Consider the following 23,009-nt stretch of genomic DNA (forward strand, 5'->3'; position numbering starts at 1 on the left):
AGTCAGTTTTGGGTCTTGGCTGTGCTTGTTCAGTAGAAAAACGGTGTTCTGGTTCCTGCACAGGGAGCAGGGCTCCGACAGCAGCAGCAAATCCCCGAGAGCAGAGGGACAGCCCTGCTCACCCAGCACTGTGGGGCTGCAGGGAGGCTGAGGGCATCAGCAGCTGCCTGCCTGCCCCAGGGGAAGGGGCCACAGCTCTTTCCTGTCACCCTCTGCACCACACTGTGATTTTGGGTGTCACCGTCCCAGACGCTTCCCTGAGCCGGGACTCCCAACTGGGATAGGAAGTAGCTGAGAATATTTTCCTGCATCCTCTTTGCTGCTGCTAAAGTTAATGACTGTCATCACAAACCATCGCGGCTCCCGCAAGCTGGGCTCTGCCTAATTTAGAGAGATTTGCATGCTGGCAGCATTCATTTTTTATCTCCAAGAAAAATGCATTGTCAGGGAAGCTTAAAGTCTTCCTTCAATCCTGACTGCGCAGGCACTGCTGGCCTGGCGCTATCGAACGCTGGTGTTGAGGGGATCAGCACGGGAAGTCGTGGCTTCAGCAGCCACAAAAAGCTGCAAAAGTATGGTTTTGGTGCAGAACTTATTTGAATTCTGCATTTCTTTCTTCTGTTAAAGGTGTTTTTTCCTTTAGCTTTCAGATGTGTTGAGGTTTTTACTTGAACCTGGGAATCCTTCCCTTTCCGCGCCATGGCCAGTGGAGTTGTGGTCACAGCTGGTCTCTGGTTCCCCCTGAAAGGTGACTGGCTGTTCCCTTACACTGTGCTTGTGTTGGAAGAGCTGAGGAGAAAGGGAGGGATGTGAGATAGAGGGTTTGAGGCAGAGCAGGAGGGGGACTTAGTGAGCATGAAACAGCTGTGGCTGAGAAGTGGGGCCACATATCTGTGGGAGAAAAGGGCAGGGAAGGTCTTGAGAATAGTGCAATAAACTGCCTGAGGGCAAGGTAAGTTTATAAATCTAAATCTTTAACCTGATTCTCTGTGTTTGCCACACGTGTGTGTGTGTACATGTGATTGTTTCCCTGCATGTCTGGTGACCTGCATGTCTGGTGGGTGTGTAGTGCACGATCACTGCTCCAAGTTGGCTCCTCTCGGGTGGGGAAATCCTCCAGCAGCATCTGCTGGGAGTGAAATCTCAGTCACTGCCACAGTGGGTTGTGCCAGAGAACTCACATTGGAAGCACTCACTGCAAGGGACAGGGGCTGGAGGAACCAAAAACGTGGTGCTGTGGTGTGTGGGTTTCCTGTTCTCCCAGGGGAGCAAGGAAGGGTCCCAGCGCTGCTCCAAGTGCCAGCAGTCAGTGCTGTCCTGGCTCAGGGGAAGGGTCACAATTTCCCACCTGGAATGGGGACAGTGGGTGATGGAGTGAAGTTGATGGGGCTCAGCATCATCCTGTGAGCTGATGTTCCCTCTGTGGGGCTGGGGATGTGGTGCCACCCCTGCACTGTCCCTTGTGGTTCCCATGGCTGTGGTACTGCACCTGGGGAGCAGGAACACCTCGTGCAGAGTGTTTTCAGTTATTTTAGTCTTCCCAAGGCAAAGGAGGTATTATGGAATTAGGGAATGGCAGCGTGCCCATCCCGCCCAGCCACTGTTGACGATGCTCCAGATGTTGCCAAGGAATTCGTGCAGGGCCGGTTCCTGCAAGTCAGGCTTTTACAAGACTGATGATGAATTATTCTCTTCTCCTAATTTCCAAACTTGTTCAGAGGGAGGAACCCCACTGCTCCAAAGGGAGGATCCTCTGCTGGGGGGTCCCGATGTGCTGGAGGGACTGGAAGCAGCTTCCTGCCCTCTTGGGACACGTGAAGTCCCTTATCTTGTACCAAACCCTGGTAAAGCATGAAAAAAACACTTGATGTCCCCAAGGCCTGTTGGGTGCTGCAATTGGGGTCTGGCTCTCCAGCACCTGGCAGAGATGGGAAGTTGGAGCCCCCTTGCTCCTGGGATCATCCCTATCCCAGTGCTGGCCTCTGGGCTTGCACTGCCACTCCTGGTGCTCGTGCCTGAGGAAATCCCCACTCCATAAATGATTTTGGCAGATAAGAAATGGAATTTGGTGAGGAGAGGGAGGTGCCCTGAAGGATGGTGATGCCCAGAGAATCATGATCTTGGTGATCACTCCGGGCTCTGCCACCCACACCCTGGCCCCATTGCTGGGAAATGCTGGATCCTCTGCCTTGGTCCTTGGGATGGGCTGGGGGCCCACCTGGGCCTACTGTTATTAATTAAGATAATTATTCAGCTCAGTGTGCTGCTCCTGGACAGCTCATTTGTGCTGTCACGTTGAGCAGCACAGAAAAGCCTTGGAGGTGTGAGGACAGGCGCCCTGAGTCTTGGCAGCCATGGAGAATGTTGTTACTGTGGTTGGGGGAGGATTAAAAGGTTGAGCTAATAACAGATTTTCTTAAGGAGGTATCCTTAGGCTGTGGACAGGGGGATTTGTGCCCTGGTTTAACCCTGGTGGTTTCTGTGGCCCTGGGGCAGCAGCATCAGTGTTGGCTTTTGGGCTAAACGTGGGGTTTGGGAGGGGTAGTGGGAGCAGTGCAACCCCCAGGCAGCTCCCACAGGGCTCCAGGCTGCTGGGAGGGATAGCAGGGACATCTCACTGGGTGACAGGAGCCTGGTGCCTTTGGCTCCTCTGTGAGCCCTCGGCAGGTCGAGTCATGCACTCACCTGCCCGCTCTGCACTCGGGGCACGGGGCAGCAGAGTGTGCAGGGACAGACACCCCTCCCCGTCACCCCCCTCACTGGGCCGTGTTTTCCTGTCTCTGATTGTAAACAGATTTGACTAAAGAGGTAAATGAGAAGGTAATTAGAGGGAACATGATGGATGAGGCACTCTGGTGATGGTAGGCAGGAAACTTGCCCTCCAGGAGAAAGGAGCGGGGAGGGTGTCCTTCGGCAGGAGCATCGCCCCTCACCCCGCGGTGCTCCTGCTTCCCCCTGCAGCAGAATTCTGGGATGCAGAGCTGGGGGCTCTGACCCCCCGGGGATGCCCAAGACTGTGGGCACCGGCTGCTGCAGGCACGGATGAGCCTGTCATTCAGACATTTGGGTTTGCCAGGGCACTGATCCCAGGTTTGGAAAAGGATGGACGAGGCTGCTGAGCACGAGAACAGGATTTAAAAGAGGAAAGCAGCAAGGGATGGTGGAGATGATGTCCACAGTCTGTGGGGCCATTCCTCTCCTCCATGCAGATGGAGTTTGGGGTTTGGTCGGACTGAGGCCGGGTTGGGATCGGCTGGGGCAAGTCCTGGGGGATCCACTGTGGGAAGGGGGAGCAAGAGGGATGGTGACACCAGTCCCGTGGTGGGCGATGGGGTGGGAGCCCTGGTGCTGGCATCGGGAGGGTGTTGATCCCAGCGGCAGGAGCGCTGTTTTCCTCCTGCTGGGAACAGCAGGAGCTGATGGCACTTCCCCCTGGCCATGGGAGACAGGCACCACCCTCGCTGTGTGTCCAAATCCATCTTCAGCTCCGCTCCCGACTGAGCCTCCCTAAACGGGAAAAAATGAGTGTAAATCATGGCTGAGGAACATCTCCTGATATCCCAGTGGAGAGACCGAGGCTGCGCTAAATACAGCGAGAGGCTGTCAGTGCTGGCAACAACCCGTCAGCAGCGAAATAAGTCACTTACACTATTGATTTTTTTCTTTTTTTTTTTTAAATATTTTTTTCCTTTAAGGCCTGGCTCTCGGGGAAAGCTTTTCTCCTGGGGCAGGAAATTGTCTGGAGGGGGAAGGGCTGGTTGGTTTGGGCATTTGATAGTTTTTTACATTTCATTTTTTTGGTGCTTAATGGTTTGGAAAGAGGGAACTGTTCCACAATGACAGACACCTGTGATGGTGCTCCTCTCCATCGGGAACCTGGCAGTGGGTTCTGCAGAGGAAGGAGTTAATGGTCTGGAAACGGGCCTGAGTTGTTCTCTGAAGAAATAATTCTTTTCAAGTCATTTTCCTCTGAATTTTATGCTTTAGAGACTTCCCTGTGTGGGGGCTGCTCTGGGCACAGGAGCCTTTGACTCCCAAAGCCTCCACATGCTGTGGGGGTTCCTGCTGCCTTCCCCACATTGCGCTGGGACCTCCGGGGCTCCCTGGGGTGGGTGCTGGAGTGCAGGGCTGTGACCCCTCCAAACCAGGCAGGGGGGTGCAGATGCTGTGTGTCCCTGCCCCAGGGATGCTCCCACTCCTCTCCCAGCCAGGTCGTGGCTCTGGGAAGGGCTGTGCTGGCAGTGGCACAAGGAGCCCGTGGTGGTGCTGGTGTGTCTGGAGCACTGATCCCTCTCCCCAAGACACTCTCCTGCTCGGTCTCTTTATTTTTTGATGCTGTTGTGGCTCCCGTGGAGGGGTTTGGTGGGTTGTGTTTTCTCACCTGAGTTCCTGCCCGCTGCCTCCCCGGCTGCTTCCTGCACTGGAGGATGCAGACAGGCTCTGTCTGCGTGGCTGGCTGCGCCCGGGATGATTTGTGGAGGAGCAGGCTCTAATGTTGCCTGGCGGGAGCATTGTTTTCCTGCAGCGCACGCAGACCTTTGCAAATAATCTAATAACGCAGGAATGTCAAACTTCAGCTGTGGAAGGAAATCCTTTTATACAGGAATTGTCAAGTCTCTAAACAAGTATCAGAAATGAGCTTGGTATCAATGTGGAGGGTGTTTATTCTGCCCGTCAGAGAGATGAACAACCCAATTCACTCTCCCAGGCAGAAGCAGATTTGAGTGTTGGTTCCTGGACCTCAGGAGAGCTCAGTGCTGAGCCTCGGGGTGCCCCCACACGAACCCTTAAAGAGGTGAATTTCAAAATAATGTACGAGGCAGCCCCCAGTGCTTCGGCAGCTCTGGGGTTTGGGTTTGGGTTTTTTTCCTTCCAGTTGCTGGGCAGCTCTTGCTGCTGAGGTGTGGCATCAGAAAGAGCATGAGCAGCCATTGGGAGCCAGGGTTAAGGGACCAACCCTCTTGCTTTCATTCTGGGTGTCCTTGGGCAGTGCCAGGCTGGGGCCATGTCCAGGGGGGACAGTCCCTGAGCCCCAGTGAGCAGGTCCTCCCAACTGCCCCACAGGGTCTGGGTCCTCCTGGAGCTGGTGCCCTGTGAGGTGCTGCTGATCTGGCTGAGCCCCTACCCCTTCCCAACCTCATCCTGTTCTTCTGACCTCCACTGCACCCTCCAGCTCCTCAGGTTGCCTTTGCCCCATGGACAGTTGTCCCAAGAAGCACACACATGAACCTCGTGAGCACATGAGCTGTGATCATGGGGGATGCAGTGCCCCTGGGATCTTTGTGGTGCCACTGCACGGAATCAGCCACTGGATTCCCCCATCTGCCAAGTGCCCCCCTGAGCAGAGCTGAGTGCTGGGTAGGAACCTGGCACTGGCAGAGATAAGGAGCGTTTCATCCTCGAGAGTGAGTCCCTGGGCCTGTTCTGCTGGAACAGGAGCCCTGTGAGGGAGGTGCCGGCTGTTCAGAGCAATAACAAGTGTGCAGATAAGGGACCTCGTTACACAGTGGGTGCCACGTCTCTGCTCCTGCTGCTGTGTGTGAGCAGCCTCCCCCCATATCCCTGTCAGACTCACCAGGGTTCACTGGGGCTGCGTGGCTGCACCCACAGGCAGCATCTGCCTGGGGCCTCTTCACTGGTAGATTAAAACTGAGGAGGAAAATGAAACAAACCTTCCACAGCACGCTTGAGACGTGCAGGCACCAACTCTTCCCCATCCACCGGGCTCTGCACAGCCCCAGTGCCCGTTTGTCATCTGCTGCGGTGGCAGAAAATCAGCTGGAAATGGGGCTTAATTCAGGCTCTGCCTCTAGAGGTGTTCCCGGCTCCAGGAGGAATTTATGCTCTTTGCTTCCTCCTGGCATGATTTAAATGTCTCTGATGGTGCCCGTGCAGGTTTCAGCCCTGGAGGTGCAGCTGCGCAGCCTCGGCTCCCGAGTGGGGGCTGTGCCACCCTTGTGTTGGGGGTGCAGGAGCTGGGCTGGGGCAGGGCACCCCTGCCCATGCCCGGGATGCCCCATCCCTACTGGGTGATGCCTCCAGCTTCTGCTCTGGCTGTGCCTGTGGGATGCTTTGCAAAGTGGGGTGCCAGGTCTAGGGGGCACAGTTTGTGGCTGCTGTTTCAGTGTGGGATTGTTTGTGTCCCCTCGCTGGCCTGTGGCAGAGGATGGTCCCTGGACCAGGCATCAGCCACGAGACTGGATCGGTCACCCAAAATGTGGGGCACACGAGCACTTGGCCTTTGCTGCTTCTCCTGTTGCACTTGACTCTGTGCATGAGCCCCATCTTTCAGTGCATGAGCCCCATCTTTTGGAACATGATCCCTCTATTTTGGTGCATGGGTTCTGCCTCCATGCAAGCCTCTGGGGGATCTGATGCTTTTGCTTTGTCAGGATCGAGCCCAGAGTCGCTTCCTGAGGCAGCCCCAGGCAGTTTTCCCTCAGGAAGTTTGGAACCCTTTGCCACTGCTGCTGTCACCTGCCCAGAGTGGGACCCTCTGAATCCAGCTGGTCACGGATCCTCTGAATCCAACTGGCTACAGAACCCTCCAAACCCAGTCATGGCCATGGCGCCCATTTGTCTGTCACTGCCACTCCCTCCTTCCCTCAGCTTTTAACTCCAGAGGGAGTAATGAACTTGGGCAGAGATCAATGCTCTGCTCTGAGCTGGGCTTTATTCTGACATGCGGCAAACGCTGCAGCGGGTACAACTTTTTTTTAAATTATTGATTAGTAACACTGGTACGAGGCAGCTCAGCTCCTGCCCAGGGACCTGCCTTGCTGGGGGGAATGGGAAGAACACCCCCACTCCTTCTGCTGGAGCCCTGTCGAGGGAAGGGCAAGGAAATACAGTCAGTATTTTCAAATCCAATTTAAAGAATCTCTTTGTAGCAAACATCTGTCATCTCGTGGCAGAAAACACCTGAAAGAATCTGATTTTTACTGTTTATCTAGATAGCAAATATCCTTCATATTGCTCTGGCGTGAACAGATACTCTCGTGTGAGTGATGTCTGCCCTGTGCCTCCCCCAGTGCTGGGGCCGGTGCGTAGGAGAGGGAAGTGGCACCACCAGGTCCCTCAGGGCATTTTCAGGCTGTTCAGAAGAGGTGTGTGAGCTGCACAGGTGCCGGTGCTGTGGCTGTGACCCACTGCGAGGTGCAGAGAGTGGTGCTGTCGGGGGGTTTGGCCTCGAGATTTGTGGAGTCAAAGGAAGACTGGAATCTTGCCCATTCCATGAAATGCTGCTCATGGCAGGAGCAGGGTGGTTGTTCCAGCCCTCTCTGGAGTGGGGGATCCCTGCCTGGCTGCTGCCACCGGCCACGCTGTCCTGTGTGTGAGCCTGCACCCACCCCGGCCCCAGGTTTTCATTTCGAGACAAATCTTGCACGGTCTGGGGATACACGTGGGGATCTTGCTCTTGCTCTTTCCTTAACGTTTAAAGACCCCTCAAACCGCCCCCAGACGGGCCCCGGCCACAGTCAGCGCAGCCGGAGCCCCGGGCACCGAACCCGCCGGGCACCGCACCCCCGGCACTGCGTCTGCAGGCGCTGGGGCCGTGCCGGGATGTGCTGGACCGTACTGGGCTGAGCCGTACCGGGCCGTACCACACCGGGCTGTGCCGTACCGGGTTGGTCGGGCGGAGCCCCGTGCAACGCCGGGCGCTGTCCCGGGTGCTGAAGCCGCTCCCGCCGAGACCGGCGGTGCCCGGGGGTCTTGCCCTGCGGGGAGCGGACCCACGACCGCCGGGGGTCGCGGGGAAACACCCCCTTCCCCGGGTGGGACTCGCGGGTGCCGTGGTGCCGGGGAGTGCCGGCGCTGCCGGGGCGGTGCGGAGGGTCCAGGAGGTGCGGGCTGAGTTGGTCGCAGCGGTGCCGGGGGTCCCGGGGGGGGCAGTGCGGGGGTCCGGGGGGTCCCGCGTGGGCGCGGCGGGCGCGGCCCCGCCCCGCGCAGTTTAAGAATGAACCGTGGGAAAAAAACTTGGGGGGTGCGCGCGGGCCGGGATCCCTCCGCCGGGCGGGGGAGGCTCCGGGCGAGCCGCGGCACCGCCTCGGCGCGCGGCGCCCTCCGCGCGAGGGAAGAGCTCCGCAGCGCGGCGGCGCCGGGACCGCGGCGCAGCCCCGGGGACAGGGCTCGGCCCGGCGGCGCCGCCGCCCCCGGGACGGACGCGCCCGCGGCAAGATGGGCGCCCTGGCCCTGGCCCTGGGGATTTTCCACTACCTGGGGCTCTACCTGCAGCTCGGCGCCGCCTCCCGGCACCCCCCGTGGGACGCCCCGGCGACGGGCAGCGGTGAGGCGGCGGCGGCGGCCGGGGCTCGGGCGGGGGGCGGCTGCGTGGGGGGCGCTCCCGGGGCTCGGTGCCCCGCGGGGTTAGCGGCGGGTCGGGGCGGTCCTTGCCCGGGCAGCGGGACGGGTGCGGGGGGTTGGGGGGTCCCGGTCGGGCTCCGCCGCCGCGGGCAGCCCCGCGTCGCGGTCCGTCGCGCCGGCGGCGCCGAGGAGCGGGGGGCGGCCGGGGCGAGCCGGGGCTGGGCTTCGCCGCTCCCGTCCCCGGGGCCCGGGGGGCGGCCTCTGCCTCCACCGCTTCGCTGACGAGTCGGGGGCTCTGCGCGGTGCGTCCCGGTGCCCGCCGCCACCCGCCTCCCGTGTCCGTGAGCCTCCCGATGCCGCCACCGCCCGCACCCCTTGTCCGTGAGCCTCCCGGTGCCCGCTGCCGTCTGCACCCGGTGTCCGTGTGCCTCCCGGTGCCTCCCGGCGCGCCGCCCGCCGCCGCCGCCCGCCCCGCGGTGCGGTGCCCCACGCCCCGGCACCGGGGCTGCTCCGCCGCCTCCCGCTCCTCCGCCCGCTCCGGTGCGCGGTGGCTCCGCGAGTCGGTGCTGCCGGGTCCGCTCGGACCCACCGGGGCTGGGGAAGGAGAACCTGCTCTGCATCCTGCGCTCTCCGGTGACGAACCTGTCCTGGCGTGGGGGCAGTTTCCCTGTGGGTGCCGAGAAGGGGATAGGGGACAGAGCCCCCTCAGAGAAGGCTGCCGAGACCCTCCTCGCTCTCTGTTGGGGTGACACGAGCAGGGTGAAATATGAGCCCGAGGAGTGACCACGGGAGCGTGCTGGGTGCTCGGGGTCCCAGCTCTTCCCCTCGCCCAGCTCCGGAGCCTCCGGCATGCAGAGGGATCCACTCTCTGCCCCAAGGAGCCTCCAGGCTCGCAGCGCCTCGGGCCGTGCCAGGGGGAAGGTGTGAGGTGTCCCGTCGTTTGTGATATCTCCCGGCGGTGCAGTGTGTGGGCCAGCAGGTACCTGCCTGCCCAGGGAAGGGGTGATCAGCCTCTGCATTGTGGGGGGATCATTGCGGGAGAGTTTCCAGACCTACTAGCCTGGCATGCCAGAAGGAGAGGTGGGTGAAGAGCCTCCATTAGCCGCCGCTGCTCCCCTCAGAAATTCAGCAATAGGCAAATAAATAGTGAAATGGTCGCTGTGAGGGAGCAGGGAGCCAAGGAGAAGAAATATTCTGGGAGGGTGAGTGCACTTTGGAGCCACATTACAGCTTGCTACTCGAGCAGTTCTGCAGCAACTCACTTAATCACAACAGAAACCTTTATTAACGATACTGAAAAGCAGTGAATAAGTGGGTCATGTATAATAAGCCATTTGTGTTCAGTAGGTGAATACCAATTTGATAAAAGCCGTGTGTGCTGAAAACCTGTATAAATCGCTGTTTAGCAGATCGGAGATTGATCATTTCATTACAGGCTGCTACAGCTTTCCCTCCGCACCGTGAAGAGTCCGGCAGGTCGGGGACGTGGAGCGGGAGAGGAGGCAGGGCCGGTGGGATGGGTTCGGCTGTGGCTGGTGGGGTCGGGCAGGTCCTGCCGGGCTTTGCCCACAGCAGGCAGTGCCCGGAGTCGCTGCCATCTCTGCCCGGGGCTGGCGGCCTGGAGGAGCCTCCACAGCGTCGCGAGGCTCTGGCACAGCCCGGGAGTGGCTTCGCTCTTCCTTTTAACTTGTTCACGGCGAGGGAATTGACCGGGAGCAGCATGTGCTCCGCAGGCATGGGCGGGTGACCCTGAGCACTCCCGGGGCACGGGCAGCTCCCCCATCCTGCCGCCCCACAGTGGGCAGCGAGGCTCTGCTCGCAGGGCAGCCAGGGCTGTGAGGAGGGAAAAGTCGCAGTCAGATAAAGTCCTCTCCCTGCCCCCACAGCAAAGGCTCTGCCTTGGGCAAAGATAGAGCCAGGATGGGCTCCATCTGCCCTGGGAGAGCGCCTGAGCCGCAGGATCCCTCCCGCCATCCCTCCCCTACCCACAGCGCTGCCTCTCCCCCCTCTCTCCTCTCCTCAGGCTGGCGCCTTCAATTATTCATGCCCCCCATTGCAGCCTGTGCACGCTGGGCTGCTGCCATCGGCTTTCACACGCGCTGGCTGGGAAGCTCCAGCCGCCTTCCCAGCCTGCTGGCTCCGGAGCGGGGCAGGGGAGAGGTGCGGTGAGGAGGACAAGCCCGTCTCCTTCCCGGCATCGTGCGCAGGCGGTACCTCCTCACCGTCAGCAGAGCCGCGGCTGGAGGCTGGAGGGAGCGGGGCCCCGGCTCCCCAGGGCGCTGCTCTGCTCCGTTCCCGCACACCCTGGTGATTATTCTATCAATTACTTTCATAAACACTTTGCATTCTGCCGGATTTTTTCACACTTCCTGATGGGAATTCTCCACCCGATGTGTTTTTCCTGCTGCTGTTCGTGCAGTCATTCAATGCAATTACATCTGACACCTCTCCTCATCAAACGTCTGGGCTTTCTCTTCCCTTGAAGCGGCTGACAGACGATGGGCCAGACACTGGGAATTATTACGTTAGGACAGTGACAGCTAATTTTAATCATAACGTTCCCCGTGAGCGAGGAGGGAATCAAACCAGCAGCCGGCACGGCTGTGTATGGTCTGGGAGCTGTGGGCAGCACGGCAGGGCTGGAGCAAGGACCTGGAGGGGTCCAAGGAGCTGGATGATCTCTGCTGCTCCCCTCTTCATCAGAGGCCGGGCAGGCACCCAGGCGGGGACCTGGTGAGTGCTCTCCCCTTCATAGCTCCTCTGGGATTTTGGTTCACTGTCTGAGTGGGACTCATGAGCCTCAGGACAGACAGCCCTTCCTGGCCCCATTGCTGATGGCTCTGGCTCTCTCTGAGCTCCTTTTCTCCATGGCCACTTCCCCTCCTGCAGGCTTCTTTCCTGCCTGGCTGCCCGCTCCCTACAGCTCCATCTGCAGTGGGTGCCCAACTGGGCACCAGGGGTGTCAGCTGAGCTCAGTTGTGTTGGGTGAATTGGTGCCTTGTAGCGTGTGCTCCATGTGGAACTGGACTGGGATGAGCCCACCAGTGATGGATACAGCAGAGCTGGGCAGGAGGGGGCCGTGTCCGTGAGCACCGGTCGCTGCCGGCTCTGTGGGATGGTACCAGCATCGTGTGTGGTGTGGGCAGTTCTCAGCAGTGGCTGCCAGTGCTGGTGGCTCATGTTTTGGGTGCTGGGTGTGACACCAGGGAGCTGATCTTGAGCAGAGCAAAGCTCCTGTCTGCCCCATCCCAGCTCCTGCCTGCTGGGAACCATCCGCTGGCAGAGAGCAGCACCAGAGCGAGTGGTGGCTGCAGGATGGCTGCACATGCTGCTGGGGTCCCACTGGGAGCTATAAAAAAGGCCATTTTAGGACTTTGGTACTTATGCTATCAAATAACAGCTCTTCCTTGTGCCCCTTGGGAGGGAATTGTCTGAGAACTGCGACTCCTCAGGAACCAGCCAGGAGCAGTGAGTCCCCTTGCCTGGGTAAAGCTTTGTGTACCCAGGGCCAAGCTGGGGGGACTCACCACTGGCATCTCTCCCTGTGGTGGTTAAACATTAGGGCAGCAGGATGTACTGGGGGCAGGAGCTGGAGCATCCAAACACGACGGAGCACTGCTGGAAATACCTGCAGGTTTCAAGGTTAATTCCATCTTCCCGGTGAGGTGAGTGCTGGCCTGATCGCAGTCTCACTGAATTAGCTGGATATTTTTTTGTTTTTAATTCATGCTGCAAATTTGAGCTCCTTCTGCTGCTAATGTGACAGTAAGTAGGGGCAGAGCAATGGGCGCTGCCATCCCCAGCGTGTGGCGGGAGCCTCCCGGCCATGGCCACAACACTCCAGCCTGACGTGTCCCGTGGGAAGGGAGATGGCTGGATGGCTGGAGGGGAGCAGTGCTTGCTGCCCAAGCCCTCTGCCCGGCTCAGCGGCCGGAGCCAGAGCCACCTGCCCTCTCTCACCAGTGCCGCCGTCACGCCGTGTTTATGCAGCGGTTTGCACCGTGATGTGTTTTCGGCGCCCTGGGGTCAGCATCCCTGCTCGCAGGCTTGTCAGGAGGAGATGCATCCACAGCTGTTAGCGGTGGTGGGAAGGGGAGGGAGGCTCTAGCCCGACTTGCGCAGCAGCCGCCGGCAGACCCGGTGTCCCTGCAGTGGGGACAGTGTGGGTCACACGGCCAGTGCACTGGGGTAGCGCCCAGGCCTCTGCTCCTGGATCCGTCCGGAAGGAGCCTTCTGTGCCTCCTGATCTCCCAGGGTGTGTCCTGCTCAGGCAGCCCACAACAAGGGGTGGGGAGTCCCAAGAGGATCCGTCCCCCTCTGGGTCCCCGCTCAGTGTGTGTGCCAGGATGTGCCTCGGGTGCCTTTGCTGCCAGCAGGACACGGTGCTGCTGCAGCCGGAGCTGTCACTCCATCAGCCACACGGGTCAGGGATGCCTGGGGAGGGGAAGGTGCTGGAGGAGTTGTGGGTGCCTGGGGAGGGTGCCAGCAGGGGTGGATGCTGTCGGGCACGTTTGTTTTTCCTGCAGTGGTGGAGCTCAAACCGAGCCGGCCCTGTGCCAGGGATGCAGGGCAGGGTTTGGATGGACATGCCAGTGGGCAGGAGCGGGTGCAGAGGGGCTCCTCAGCTCCCCCAGCCTCTGTCTGTGCCCAGCATGGGACAGAGCAAGACCCCAGCCCCGCTGTTTGCCTGGCGTGTGCCACCCTACCAGCCCAGCTGTGGCTCTGGTGAGAGGCTCCAGCTCTGTTGGGCAGAGAAAGAGGCTTCCAACTACCTGGCACTGCCATGGCTTAGGGGAAAAATCCCTCCTGGACCAGGCACCTATGCTGACCGGGTGATTAACAGGTGTTTGCAAATGCCCAATGCATATTTAATTGCCCTCCAGTACATGTTTGTAGCCCGAGTGCATGCCCACCGTGGGTGTCCTTGGTACCCTGTGGGGGCTGTGGTGGGGGGCCATGGGAACTGGGGTCTGTGGGTCATTTCCAGGTACTTGGTGTGATGCACGACCTGCCCTTGCCCCAGCACAGGGCAGGTGGGGGCTGCCCCATCCCTGCTGCCCACAGACCCCTCCGTGCGGAGCGGGGCTGCGGTGAGGGCTGGTGCCGCCGCAGGGAGGGAGCACACAGCCTGTCTGTCTCCGGTTTATGAGAGCACCAAGCTGTCCCAGCAGGCGTTTTCAATTCTGTTTATCTGTGTTTCCCCATTGAGTTCATTTTATTTCCCCTGATTTTTGTTTTCTGGAAGATTTATCGATCCTGGTGTGCTCAGTTTATGACAGGTAGCAGGCCATAAAGCGCGCGGAGCAACGGGCCCCAACGGCCCCCTCCCTCCCGCCACCAGGACGCTGCACCAATGTCAGTGGGAGGAGAGGGACAGTGCTGGGTGACAGAGGGGCCTGGGTGGGCAGGGGGCTGGGGTGGTGGAGGAGCTGGGGCACTGTCCAGCGTTGGTGATTTGTCTGGTGCTGGTGGGAGCAGAGTCCAGGCAGCTTGGCCACCCTGGTGCAGGGTCCACGCCCAGCCATGGACCTACTCGTGGCTGGGGTCTGCCTGGTGGGGTCCAGATCCCCTCTGCCCATGCCCTCGTGGAAGTGCAGAGCTGGGGCCAGGCAGTGCATTAAGTCCTGTCCTCACCCCATCACCTCTGTCCAGGCATCTGAGGTCCATGGCATCCACTGGGGAGGGCACACGATGCTGCTGTAGGACACATCTGAGAGACATCTGTCCCCAGCAAAGGTGATGACCCTGGTCATCCATCCATGGGACCTGCCCTCCTCTGGATGCACTTGAAGTCGGCTGAGCCCTGGGGTTAATTAATACATATGCTTCCCAACTAAAATGGGAAAGAAAGAATGTGCTTGATTCAATCCAACCTTTTCTTCACTTATCTGCTGAATTGCTGTCTGTGGGAGCAGATTTTGTGTTTAGAACAATTCGGACCTGGCTGGAGCCCTCAGGTCATCACCCTGCCTCTCCACTGCTGGAGCTGTTGGGCCTGGGGGGCTGGCACAGCCTCTGCTGGACCCACTGCCTTTGGCCTTCACTTCTTCCAGCAGGAATCCAGTGGGGCAAGAGCCTGATCCTGGCTGTGGCCAGGGAATGGATGGGTGAGTGCTGGTTAGCAACTGGACACAACAGCCTCAGCACCACTGTGGGGGGAGCACAGAGGAACCCTTTGCCCTGTGTCAAGGATACCCTCCTGCTCCTGCCACAGCCCTTGGCCCCCGGAGCTGTTCCTTTGGCAGCGGCTCCCTCCACTCACCAACACAGAACCCAAATGGCTGCTGATGCCAGGTCCTGGGCAAATGGGGTGTGGAAGCAGCACTGGGAACCCCACCAGGAGAACCAGCCCTGGTAAACCCTGGTGTTGGGTATTTTCCTCAGTTCCCTGCTGAGATGGATTAAAGGAAAGCGATAAGTGGATGGGATTTCCACGCGTCCAGAGGGACGGGGAGATATTAGAGGTATTAGCTTTTCGTCTGGGCTGATAATAATTGGTTTTCAGAGGGATCAGGGCTGGTGAGAGCGCTGCTCCCGACAGGCTGTGTGTCCCAGGGGGCTCTGGTGGCACCGGTGGGACCTCACGGTGACTGTGAGCTGGCAGCGCCGGCGGCATGAGGTGGCGGGTGAGGACGGGAGTCACAGGGCAGCCTCTGCAGCCACAACAGTGATGGGGTATGCAGGGGGCTGGCAGCCCTGTCCTGGTGCTGTACCGTGCAGGAGCCATCACAGAACGTGGCAGCAGCGTTCGGCGGAGCCCTGCACGCCCGGGCCGTCTGTGCGGAGGAACAACAATCTCTCCAGAGGAGATGAAAAGAATTCTAATTACATCTCCGAACAATATTTGTTTTGAGTGAGGAAAGCAAACCATATGGCGTGTGGGAGCCTGTTTGGGGCTGCATTAACCGAGGATTTGTTTTTCATTTGTGCCCTGATCTGAGAGAGATGCGATTTTTGCTTCATTTATTTATTACGCCTTGGAGGCATGCGGGGTCCTGCACTCACTCTGGGGCAGAGGTCCCAGGGGCGCTGTGGGAGTGGGGGGCCACAGGCTCCTGCTTCCTCCCTTTCCTCCCCCTGCTCTTTGTGAAGTGCCAGGGGCTGGGTGGACCAGGTGGTTCTGCTGGGGTTGGGGACGGATCATCGGTGTAGGCAAGGGGAAGTTGCAGATGACAGGGACCTGTCTGATCTGCTGAGGGGACGGAGTCTGCTTGGCTGGGGAAGGATGCAGGCACTCCTGGAGACCTCGCTCACATGGCTGGAGGCATTTTCCTTTGCCGGGAGGGTGGTGTGCCCCTGCAGGAACCTGCAGCCCTCGCTCTGTCTCCTGCAGCCCTCGCTCTGTCTCCTGCAGCCCTCTTCACTGAGACCCCCCACGACATGACGGCGCAGGCGGGTGAGGATGTGGAGATGGCGTGTTCCTTCCGCGGCACCGGCTCCCCCTCCTACTCCCTTGAGATCCAGTGGTGGTACGTCCGCAACCACAAGGACTGGACGGACAAACAGACGTGGGCTTCCAGCCAGGTAATGCCCCTCGCCCTACCCCTCTGCAGCAGCACAGAAAGGCAGAGCCCTTCCTCGCTTTGCCCAGGGGAAGGGGCTTTGCTTGCAGCCACTGTTGGGTTTTGGTGGGGGACCCCACACCTCAGCAGCATTCCCAGTGCTGACCAGACCTGCAGAGCAGGGTCTCACCCCTCTCTGCACTGACAGAGGGAAGCCTGGGCGTTCCCTTGGTGCAAGATCCTGCACTGCACGGCATCCCTCTGCACTGAGGGTGCTCTGAGGCCCGCGGGGCTGGGCTGTCCTGGCTGCTCTTCCCAGTTGAGGGGCCGCCTGGCCCATCCCCGTGACCAGTCCGAGGTAGAATCTTTGTTTTTATGCTTGTGCCTTCGCCTGCCTCATCACCTGTTCATCCCTCCTGGCCTTGCACCTTCCATCCCTCCCTTTTTTCCCTGTTTTCCCTGTGTATTGGTCCGGCAAACAGCCGCCTCTTTATTTCTCTCTCTGTTCACACAGAGATAAGGGCCAAAGAATGGGAAGCGGCTTTGGGGATTTTAATGAGCCTTTATTGTCCTGTCTTTGGCAGAGCTGCTGCTGGTGTTGCCATAAATTGAGAAGCCTTGGGGCAGCGCTGCCAAGAGGAGCATTGCCAGGAGCCAAGGGTGGCGGGGCCAAGGGTGGTGGGGGCACTGGGAATGCCCAGCCAGTGGCTGCCGAAGGGGATTATTGGTAGGAATGGGGGCAGGTGCTGGCAGTGATGGGGACACGGTTCCAGGGATGGGGGCACTGCTGCAGTGGTGATGCCACAGCGATGGGGGCTCCATCCCCAGTCCTGGATGATGGAGCCGAGATGCTGGGGACCGGTGGGTGAGCACCCCATGCCCCCTGGCTGCTGTGGTGCTGCCAGTTCCTCCCATCCCGAGTGCCTGGTGTGCCTCCATCTGCCCTGGGTGCCTGGCTATGCTGGGGCTGAGCAGCCCCTTCTCCCTTCTCCCTCTTCCGCCTTGCCTGGGGCAGCCACCCTGGGGGTGGGAAGGGGTCCAGTGGCCTCCCACCTACTCCCAGCTGAGCTGACCATTTCTCTTCCCTTTCTGGTCTCCCCCCATGCTCCTCCTCCCACAGCTGAAATCATCACCACCAGAGGAGCCCGGGAAGGACGCAACCAAAATCAGCGTGAGTTTGGGTGATGGTTCTTGGGGGGCTGCACTTGAGGGCTCACTGGGATGTTCTGCTCATCCCACCGGTGCTGCCGTGCCACAGGCTGGGAACACTGGGGTGGGAGGGCTGGGTCTGCCCTGGGTTGGTGCTGGGGGTGACCTACTCTCCCTGGCACCAAGTGGCACAGCCTGAACCCCGAGCCCCGTCCGGCACCTGAGCGACACATTAATGCCAGGGATAAAATAATCCAATTGGCTCAGCGGATTAGCATCCCAAAGCCATTTAGGCTCATGTGAGCAGAATGAGGAGACACTAATCAGTTAAATACAACACTCTTGGCCTTCCACTGTCCAGCATCTGCTCCTGGCTCTCCCTGTCTCGGGGGGCTTTGTGTTTGGGGGTGCCACAGGCACAGAGCAGTGTCGGAAGGTGCTTCCCACAATCACCCCTGCCCTGCCAGCCTCTCCTGGCTATTCCATTTTTCCCTCGCAGAGCAAGCAAGGGGGGATGAGGCTGTCCAGGTGCCCAGGATTAGTCCCTCATCCCCAGGAAATGACCAAGAGTCTTTTACAAGGAATACAGTGCCAGAACCTTTCCCAACGGAGGGCATCACCTCTCACTGCCCATCTGCAGGGATCAGCACGTGATTCTGTTGCTGGTAACGAATCCCCTTTGATCAATTCACGCCCACAATCCACATCCAAACCTCAGCAGGTTCCTCAAGGATCTGTCCCTTAGTGGGGTGCTGTGGCTTGCTGCCCCACAAAGTTCCAGGGCTGCTGCTGGAGCATCCAGAGCCTGGGCTCTGCCAGGCTTTGTCAGACCCTGTCTGCAGGCTCAGAGTGCTGCTCCCCATGTCCCACCCCAGCCCTGCTCCCAGGGCAGCAGGAGCAAAGGCAGGTGCATGGAGCCATCCTGGGGTGAACACTCCCCCTCATCTCAGCATAATTAGGCAGTTAATTGCACACCGGGATGGAATCGACGTGTGTGCGGGTGTGACTGGGATTTATTTTGAACTGCTAGAGGTGCAACGCCTCTGCTGCCTCCTCCAGATCCAGCCAGCAGGGAGAGGCTGGAGCTTCAAACCTCTTTTGTTTGTTGTTATTTCAAACGTCCTTGATCGTGAAGTGTTTACGGAATGGAGGAGGTAAATGAACACATGTGGTTCTGATGGCACTTGTGGTACTGCCATGGCAGTGGGTGACTGGGAACAAGCAGCAGCACCAAACAGTGAGGGGTGATGTAAATCCCACTCAGGAGCCACCATGCCAGGAATCCCTTGGCCATTTGTTATCCACCAAACACACCTGGTGCTGGAGGCACTGGCTCTGCCTGGAGCCACTGCACTTTGCGGGGATGAGGAGAAGGGAAACACGATGGGTCTGGGTTTATTTTTTTTTCCTGCACGGCACAGGGCTGAGCTGGGTCTGGGCACAGCACATCTGCCCACCCTGGCCGTGCCAGGGGCTCTGCCTTGTTCCCATGGTCAGTGAGGGCCGTTGCTGCTCTGTCTGTGCTGGTGGAGCCACGAGAGTTATGGATGGTCATAAAATCCTCCCTCCCGAGGCTCGGTGACCTGTTGGGCAGCAGCTCCGTGGCCACTGGCGGCACCAGCAAATTGGGGTTTTATTTTATTAGTTCTAAATTTCCCAGCCATTAATTTCAGTGACTTCTGGCTCTCCCAACAAAGAGGTTTTTTTGAAGCTCCTTTCCCGTGACAGCCTCAGCATCTGGGCACGCTCGCACCGGGACCTGGCAGCTCCTGTCCCTCCCTTGTCCTGTTCAGACCCCCACTCCTGATGATGCAGGACTGGGACTCGTGGCTGCACATGGGCTCTGAGCAGCCCCGAGATGCCCTTTGGGGTGGCCCTGGCCATGAGCTGTGGCACCAGCTGCCTCTCAGCAGCCCATGGTGTGCAGGGCAGCCAAACACAGCAGTGTGTGTGCTCATGCGTGTGCATGTGTGAGCAGGTGTGTGCATGTGCCTGCATGTGCTGGTGCTGGCTGCCCTCACGTTGTGTGGCTGTGGGGACACTGAGGGCTCCTGGTCCCCACACTGCCTCCTTTGCCATTTAGGGCAGATTTTGCCTCTCTCTGGCCCCGTTTCCAAACACCATAAAATCCTCAGCTAACAAATGCAGCGGCGAGTAGAAAAATGGCCTTTGCCATCCAGTGTGATTATAGGGAACGGAGCCAGGGGCCTCGGGGCGGGTTATAAATCTGATTTATTGACCCAGCTCAGAGCAGCCACGGCTCTGGCTAGTGAGTAAGTCTTAAATTTCATTGGGTGATAAATACTGAGAGCGAATCAATTTGGTAGAAAAGCTAATTAGCCAGCGTGGTTCCGCATCGATCTCCGAGCCCTGCGTGGCCAGGTGCGAGCCAGGGCTTCCATCATCCCGCAGGCCTGGGCTGGGGCTGGGTCCCCCCTGTGCCAACTGCCCACGTCCCCCCCAGAATGTGCCTGGGGTGTGGAATGGTGGCACACGGTCTGAGGTGGCACTGAGCCGGGTGTCTGGGGGGCAGTGGGAGTCCTGGGGACCGCCTGACCCGCCATCTGCCCTGCTGCAGGTGGTGAAGGTGGTCGGCAGCAACATCTCCCACAAGCTGCGGCTGTCGCGGGTGAAGCTGGAGGACGAGGGGACGTACGAGTGCCGGGTGATCGACTCCAGCGACGGCAAGGCGCGGCACCACAAGGTGAAGGCGTACCTGCGGGTCGAGGCAGCGGGGGGCCCGGGCCACCCCCAGGACACCGAGCTGCGGGGGGCCCCGCTGGCAGAGCTCGCCGCGCCGGGCTCAGCCCACGCACACCACCACCACCACCACCACAAAGCCGGGAGGGAGCTGAAGAAGCGCTCGGCAGACACGTCCTGTGTGCTGTAGGCGGGCGGTGCGGGGGGGACACCGGAGCCCCTCTCCGCCCTGGACTCAGCAGAGCCATCGAGGGTCCCGCACCCCCTGCCAGAGACTGGCCCCACCACCCCATCTTGTTCATCACCCCCCACCACCTCCCTCTCCCACAGGCCGCCGCAGGTTTCTCCCCCCAGCCCTGTGGTGCAGCGGTGCCAGGGCTTGGTGCGGGAGCAGGACTGTGTCCGTGCCAGGGGCGCATCGCTGGGACTGTGCCCGGGGCCAGGGTGTGTGCCCGCACGTGGTTGGTCCTCATCCCCACGGCCTGCTGTGGGTGGGCACCCGCTGCTTGATGCCACCGCAGTGCCGTGGGCTGTGCTGCGCCCGAGCTCTCCACCCAGTGGAGACCCCCCTGCCCACGGTACCTTCCCTGCCCTCCCTTGTGCTTTGCAGAACCAGCCGCCTTTTCCCGTAGGTTGCCCCGTTTAGTTGCTCCGTTCCAGCCCCACAGTGCTTATCTAAGTTCCAGCCTCCATCCTACAGCCCGTGTGTATCTCCCTGCCCTGCCCCTGCCTGCCCCAAAGCCCCCCAGCACGTCAAGGCCTGAGCTCAGCAGAGGAAGGACGGCATGGCACACTCCTGGCACGCTCCTGGCACACTCGTGAATCGCTCAGCCAGGCAGCTGCCCGTGCTCCGTGTGTGCCCAGGGAGCCGTGCCATCGGAGCTGGCCTCTTGCACCCATCGCTCCTCCTGCCCTTTGCATTTGATGGAGGAGAGGGGCTCACCCGCCAGCCCCGCCCGCCCTCCCCCCATCCCGCTGCCCGTGCCGGCGAGGCTCTCGGCCCCTCCTGCCAGCTGAGCATCCCTCCCTCCCACGCCACGGCACCACGTCGCCCTGGCCAGGGTCTGGCTCACGGGCTCCTGTGTCGCAGTGCAAATGGCAGAGCCTGTCCCCAGTGCCCCCTCGGGTGTCCACTGCCACTGGGGACAGAGCTGTGGGGAGGGACAGGGGGGTCCCAAGCCTCCCTGCCCAGGTGCCAGGCACTGCTGCCCTGCCACCCCCCGCCCGTGCCGCCCAGCCTGCCGCCACCAGACCTGCTGCAGCTAATAAAGCTCTTTAAACAAAGCCTCTCTGGCTCTGTGATCTCTGTCTGTGGCACGGCGAGGGGACACGGCTTTGGCACTGCCTTGGCTAAAAAGGGGCTGGTGGGGCTGGGATGGGGATGGCGATGGGGGCGGGCACCAACATGATCACCTGCAGCTGCAGAATCGGAGCATTTAAAAGCTGCAGCCTGGGAGCTCCTACCCAGCCCGGGAGGAAGCTGCTGCTGTTGCCCTGAGGGGTGTAGGACACGCCCAGGTCCCAGGTGAGCTGGAGTTGCTCCGAACTGGGGGTGGCTGGGTGGGCTGCCATCCTTGACACCGGCCTGGGTTTCCAGCCTATCAGTCAGGGGTTCCCAAAGCAGGGTGCTGACTGCCCCTGGGACCTGGCTCTGCCTCTCTGGTGGGAAAGCAGCTCCCAGCACTGGCAATGCCCAGCCTGGCCCCAGGTACCTGAAGTCCCCCAGCTCCCTTGCAGCTTGTTACTCGCTCCTCACTGTGCTCTGAAGGAGTAAGAGCAGCTGGCTGGTGTCAGCCTGTGCCAGGGGCAGGAATGGGCACAGGGGGCTGTGGAGCCACGGTCACCTTTGCCACCTAGAGAGAGCTGCAGCCTTGGGGAGAAAAGGGCACAGGAGAAAAACATTTAGGTGCTGCAGGGAGAGAGGCTGCTGGTGCAAAATTCCACTTTGCCAGGAGCAATAATGGTGGCTGTGCCATAGCAATCGCTGGCAGAGCCAAGGGGTTGGGTCTGTGCTTGGCTTCTCCCAGTCAGGGAATGGGATTGCTGGAAGGAGAGGGATCAGGAGGCATCGGTCACTGGTGCAGCAAAACACAGTCCACAAGCAGAGAAAAAGGAAGAGCGAGAGACAAGCTGGGGAGGGCAGGAGGCTGCAAATCATCTCAAAAGGGGAGTAAACAAATTGCTGCACAGTCTAGTGATTTGTAAAACCCGGAGGTGAGCTTTAACAATAACAGGTTTTATTAGAAGAGATTAATTTTGCTGAGCTTATATGAAGTCTTGGGAGCAGGTGTTAGAGGAGAGGACCCTGCTGGGTCCATGTGTGGGGCCCAGCAGCACCTGGTGCTGGGAGCTGTGCGTGGGACTGTGCCCCTGGGTGTGGGGGTCCCACATGGTCCTATCCAGGTTTGTGCATGGAAGAGATGGCTGTACATGGGTTTCTTGGCTTCTTCTCCCCAGGGAGAGTGGCTGGAATGGGGTGAGCCAGGGGAGCAGGGTGCCAGCAGTGAAGCCCCTGGGCTTGTGAAGGGGCTGAGCTAAATATGCAAGTCACTGCTGGGGAGGAACCAGCCTCATGAAAATGCCATTTCCACAGTCTCTCTCCCGGCCATTATCCTGCTTCAGACAAAAGCAATTTACTCTGCCTCCAATAAAGCAGGGGCGATAACGAAGCTGAGATGAGCTGTGACAGGTGGCTGTGTGACAGGCAGGCCAGCCTCTCCTGCCACCCACACCCACCCGCTGAGGCCATGGGCAAAGTCTCTGGGAGAGCACTGGGAGACTCTGGTGCTGTGGTTCTGTGGGGGTCTCAGTGCAGTTAGCTGTGCCAGAGCCCAGGCTGGGGGATGTGGCTGGTTCCTGGGCACTGGGCAGTGATGGGACAGTGTTGCCCTCAAATCCTGTGCCTGTCCTGTAGGATGGTGAGGGCAGGCTGGGTCCTCGGAGCCCCCACTGCTGCAGAGGCGAGCAGAGCCAGGCTGGATTCAGCATCTGCACCTGATGGATGAATTTTATCAAGTGCTACAACAACCCAGAAAACTGCACCAGCCCCAAGGGCGCTTGGAGACCAAAGGCAGTATTTCACCTCCCTGCCTGCCCTGTCAGACCAGCTCTGAAGGCTCCTTTGTACAGAACCCAACCAGCGTTAAGCACTGAACAGATATTAAAAAAGGATAAAGCTGACCTGCAGCCCTGTCCTACTGGGTACAAAGCCACTGACTTGTGTTTTCCCTGGAGAAGCAACTAGGAGTAAAGCCTGAATAAAACCAGCGAGACGAGGGGAGGTAACCTCAGCTGAGGCAGGTGGGCCCCCCAGCAGAGACATGTTTTGGATGCTCACCCAGGATCCCCAATACT

General features: G+C 59.7%; 1 protein-coding gene across 1 annotated transcript; it reads left to right on the forward strand.

The window, feature by feature from the left end:
• Positions 1–8,084: 8,084 nt before the first annotated feature.
• Positions 8,085–20,939, forward strand: VSTM2L (V-set and transmembrane domain containing 2 like). The gene is made up of 4 exons (XM_027697476.1): positions 8,085–8,287; positions 15,659–15,828; positions 16,927–16,977; positions 19,534–20,939. The coding sequence occupies exons 1-4, from the start codon at positions 8,179–8,181 to the stop codon at positions 19,843–19,845; spliced, it is 642 nt and encodes a 213-aa protein (XP_027553277.1). The 5' UTR covers positions 8,085–8,178; the 3' UTR covers positions 19,846–20,939.
• Positions 20,940–23,009: the final 2,070 nt, after the last annotated feature.

The sequence above is a fragment of the Neopelma chrysocephalum genome, unplaced genomic scaffold (genome assembly GCF_003984885.1).
Source record: "Neopelma chrysocephalum unplaced genomic scaffold, ASM398488v2 Primary Assembly neopelma1_119, whole genome shotgun sequence".
Lineage (NCBI taxonomy): Eukaryota > Metazoa > Chordata > Aves > Passeriformes > Pipridae > Neopelma > Neopelma chrysocephalum.

What these genes read in the sequence shown, in the direction of transcription:
- VSTM2L (XM_027697476.1), top strand. Translation starts at nt 8,179, where the DNA reads ATGGGCGCCCTGGCCCTGGCCCTGGGGATTTTCCACTACCTGGGGCTC. An exon ending in AGACGTGGGCTTCCAGCCAG is followed by an intron (nt 15,829 to 16,926) that starts GTAATGCCCCTC and finishes CTCCTCCCACAG; the next exon opens with CTGAAATCATCACCACCAGA. An exon ending in AGGACGCAACCAAAATCAGC is followed by an intron (nt 16,978 to 19,533) that starts GTGAGTTTGGGT and finishes GCCCTGCTGCAG; the next exon opens with GTGGTGAAGGTGGTCGGCAG.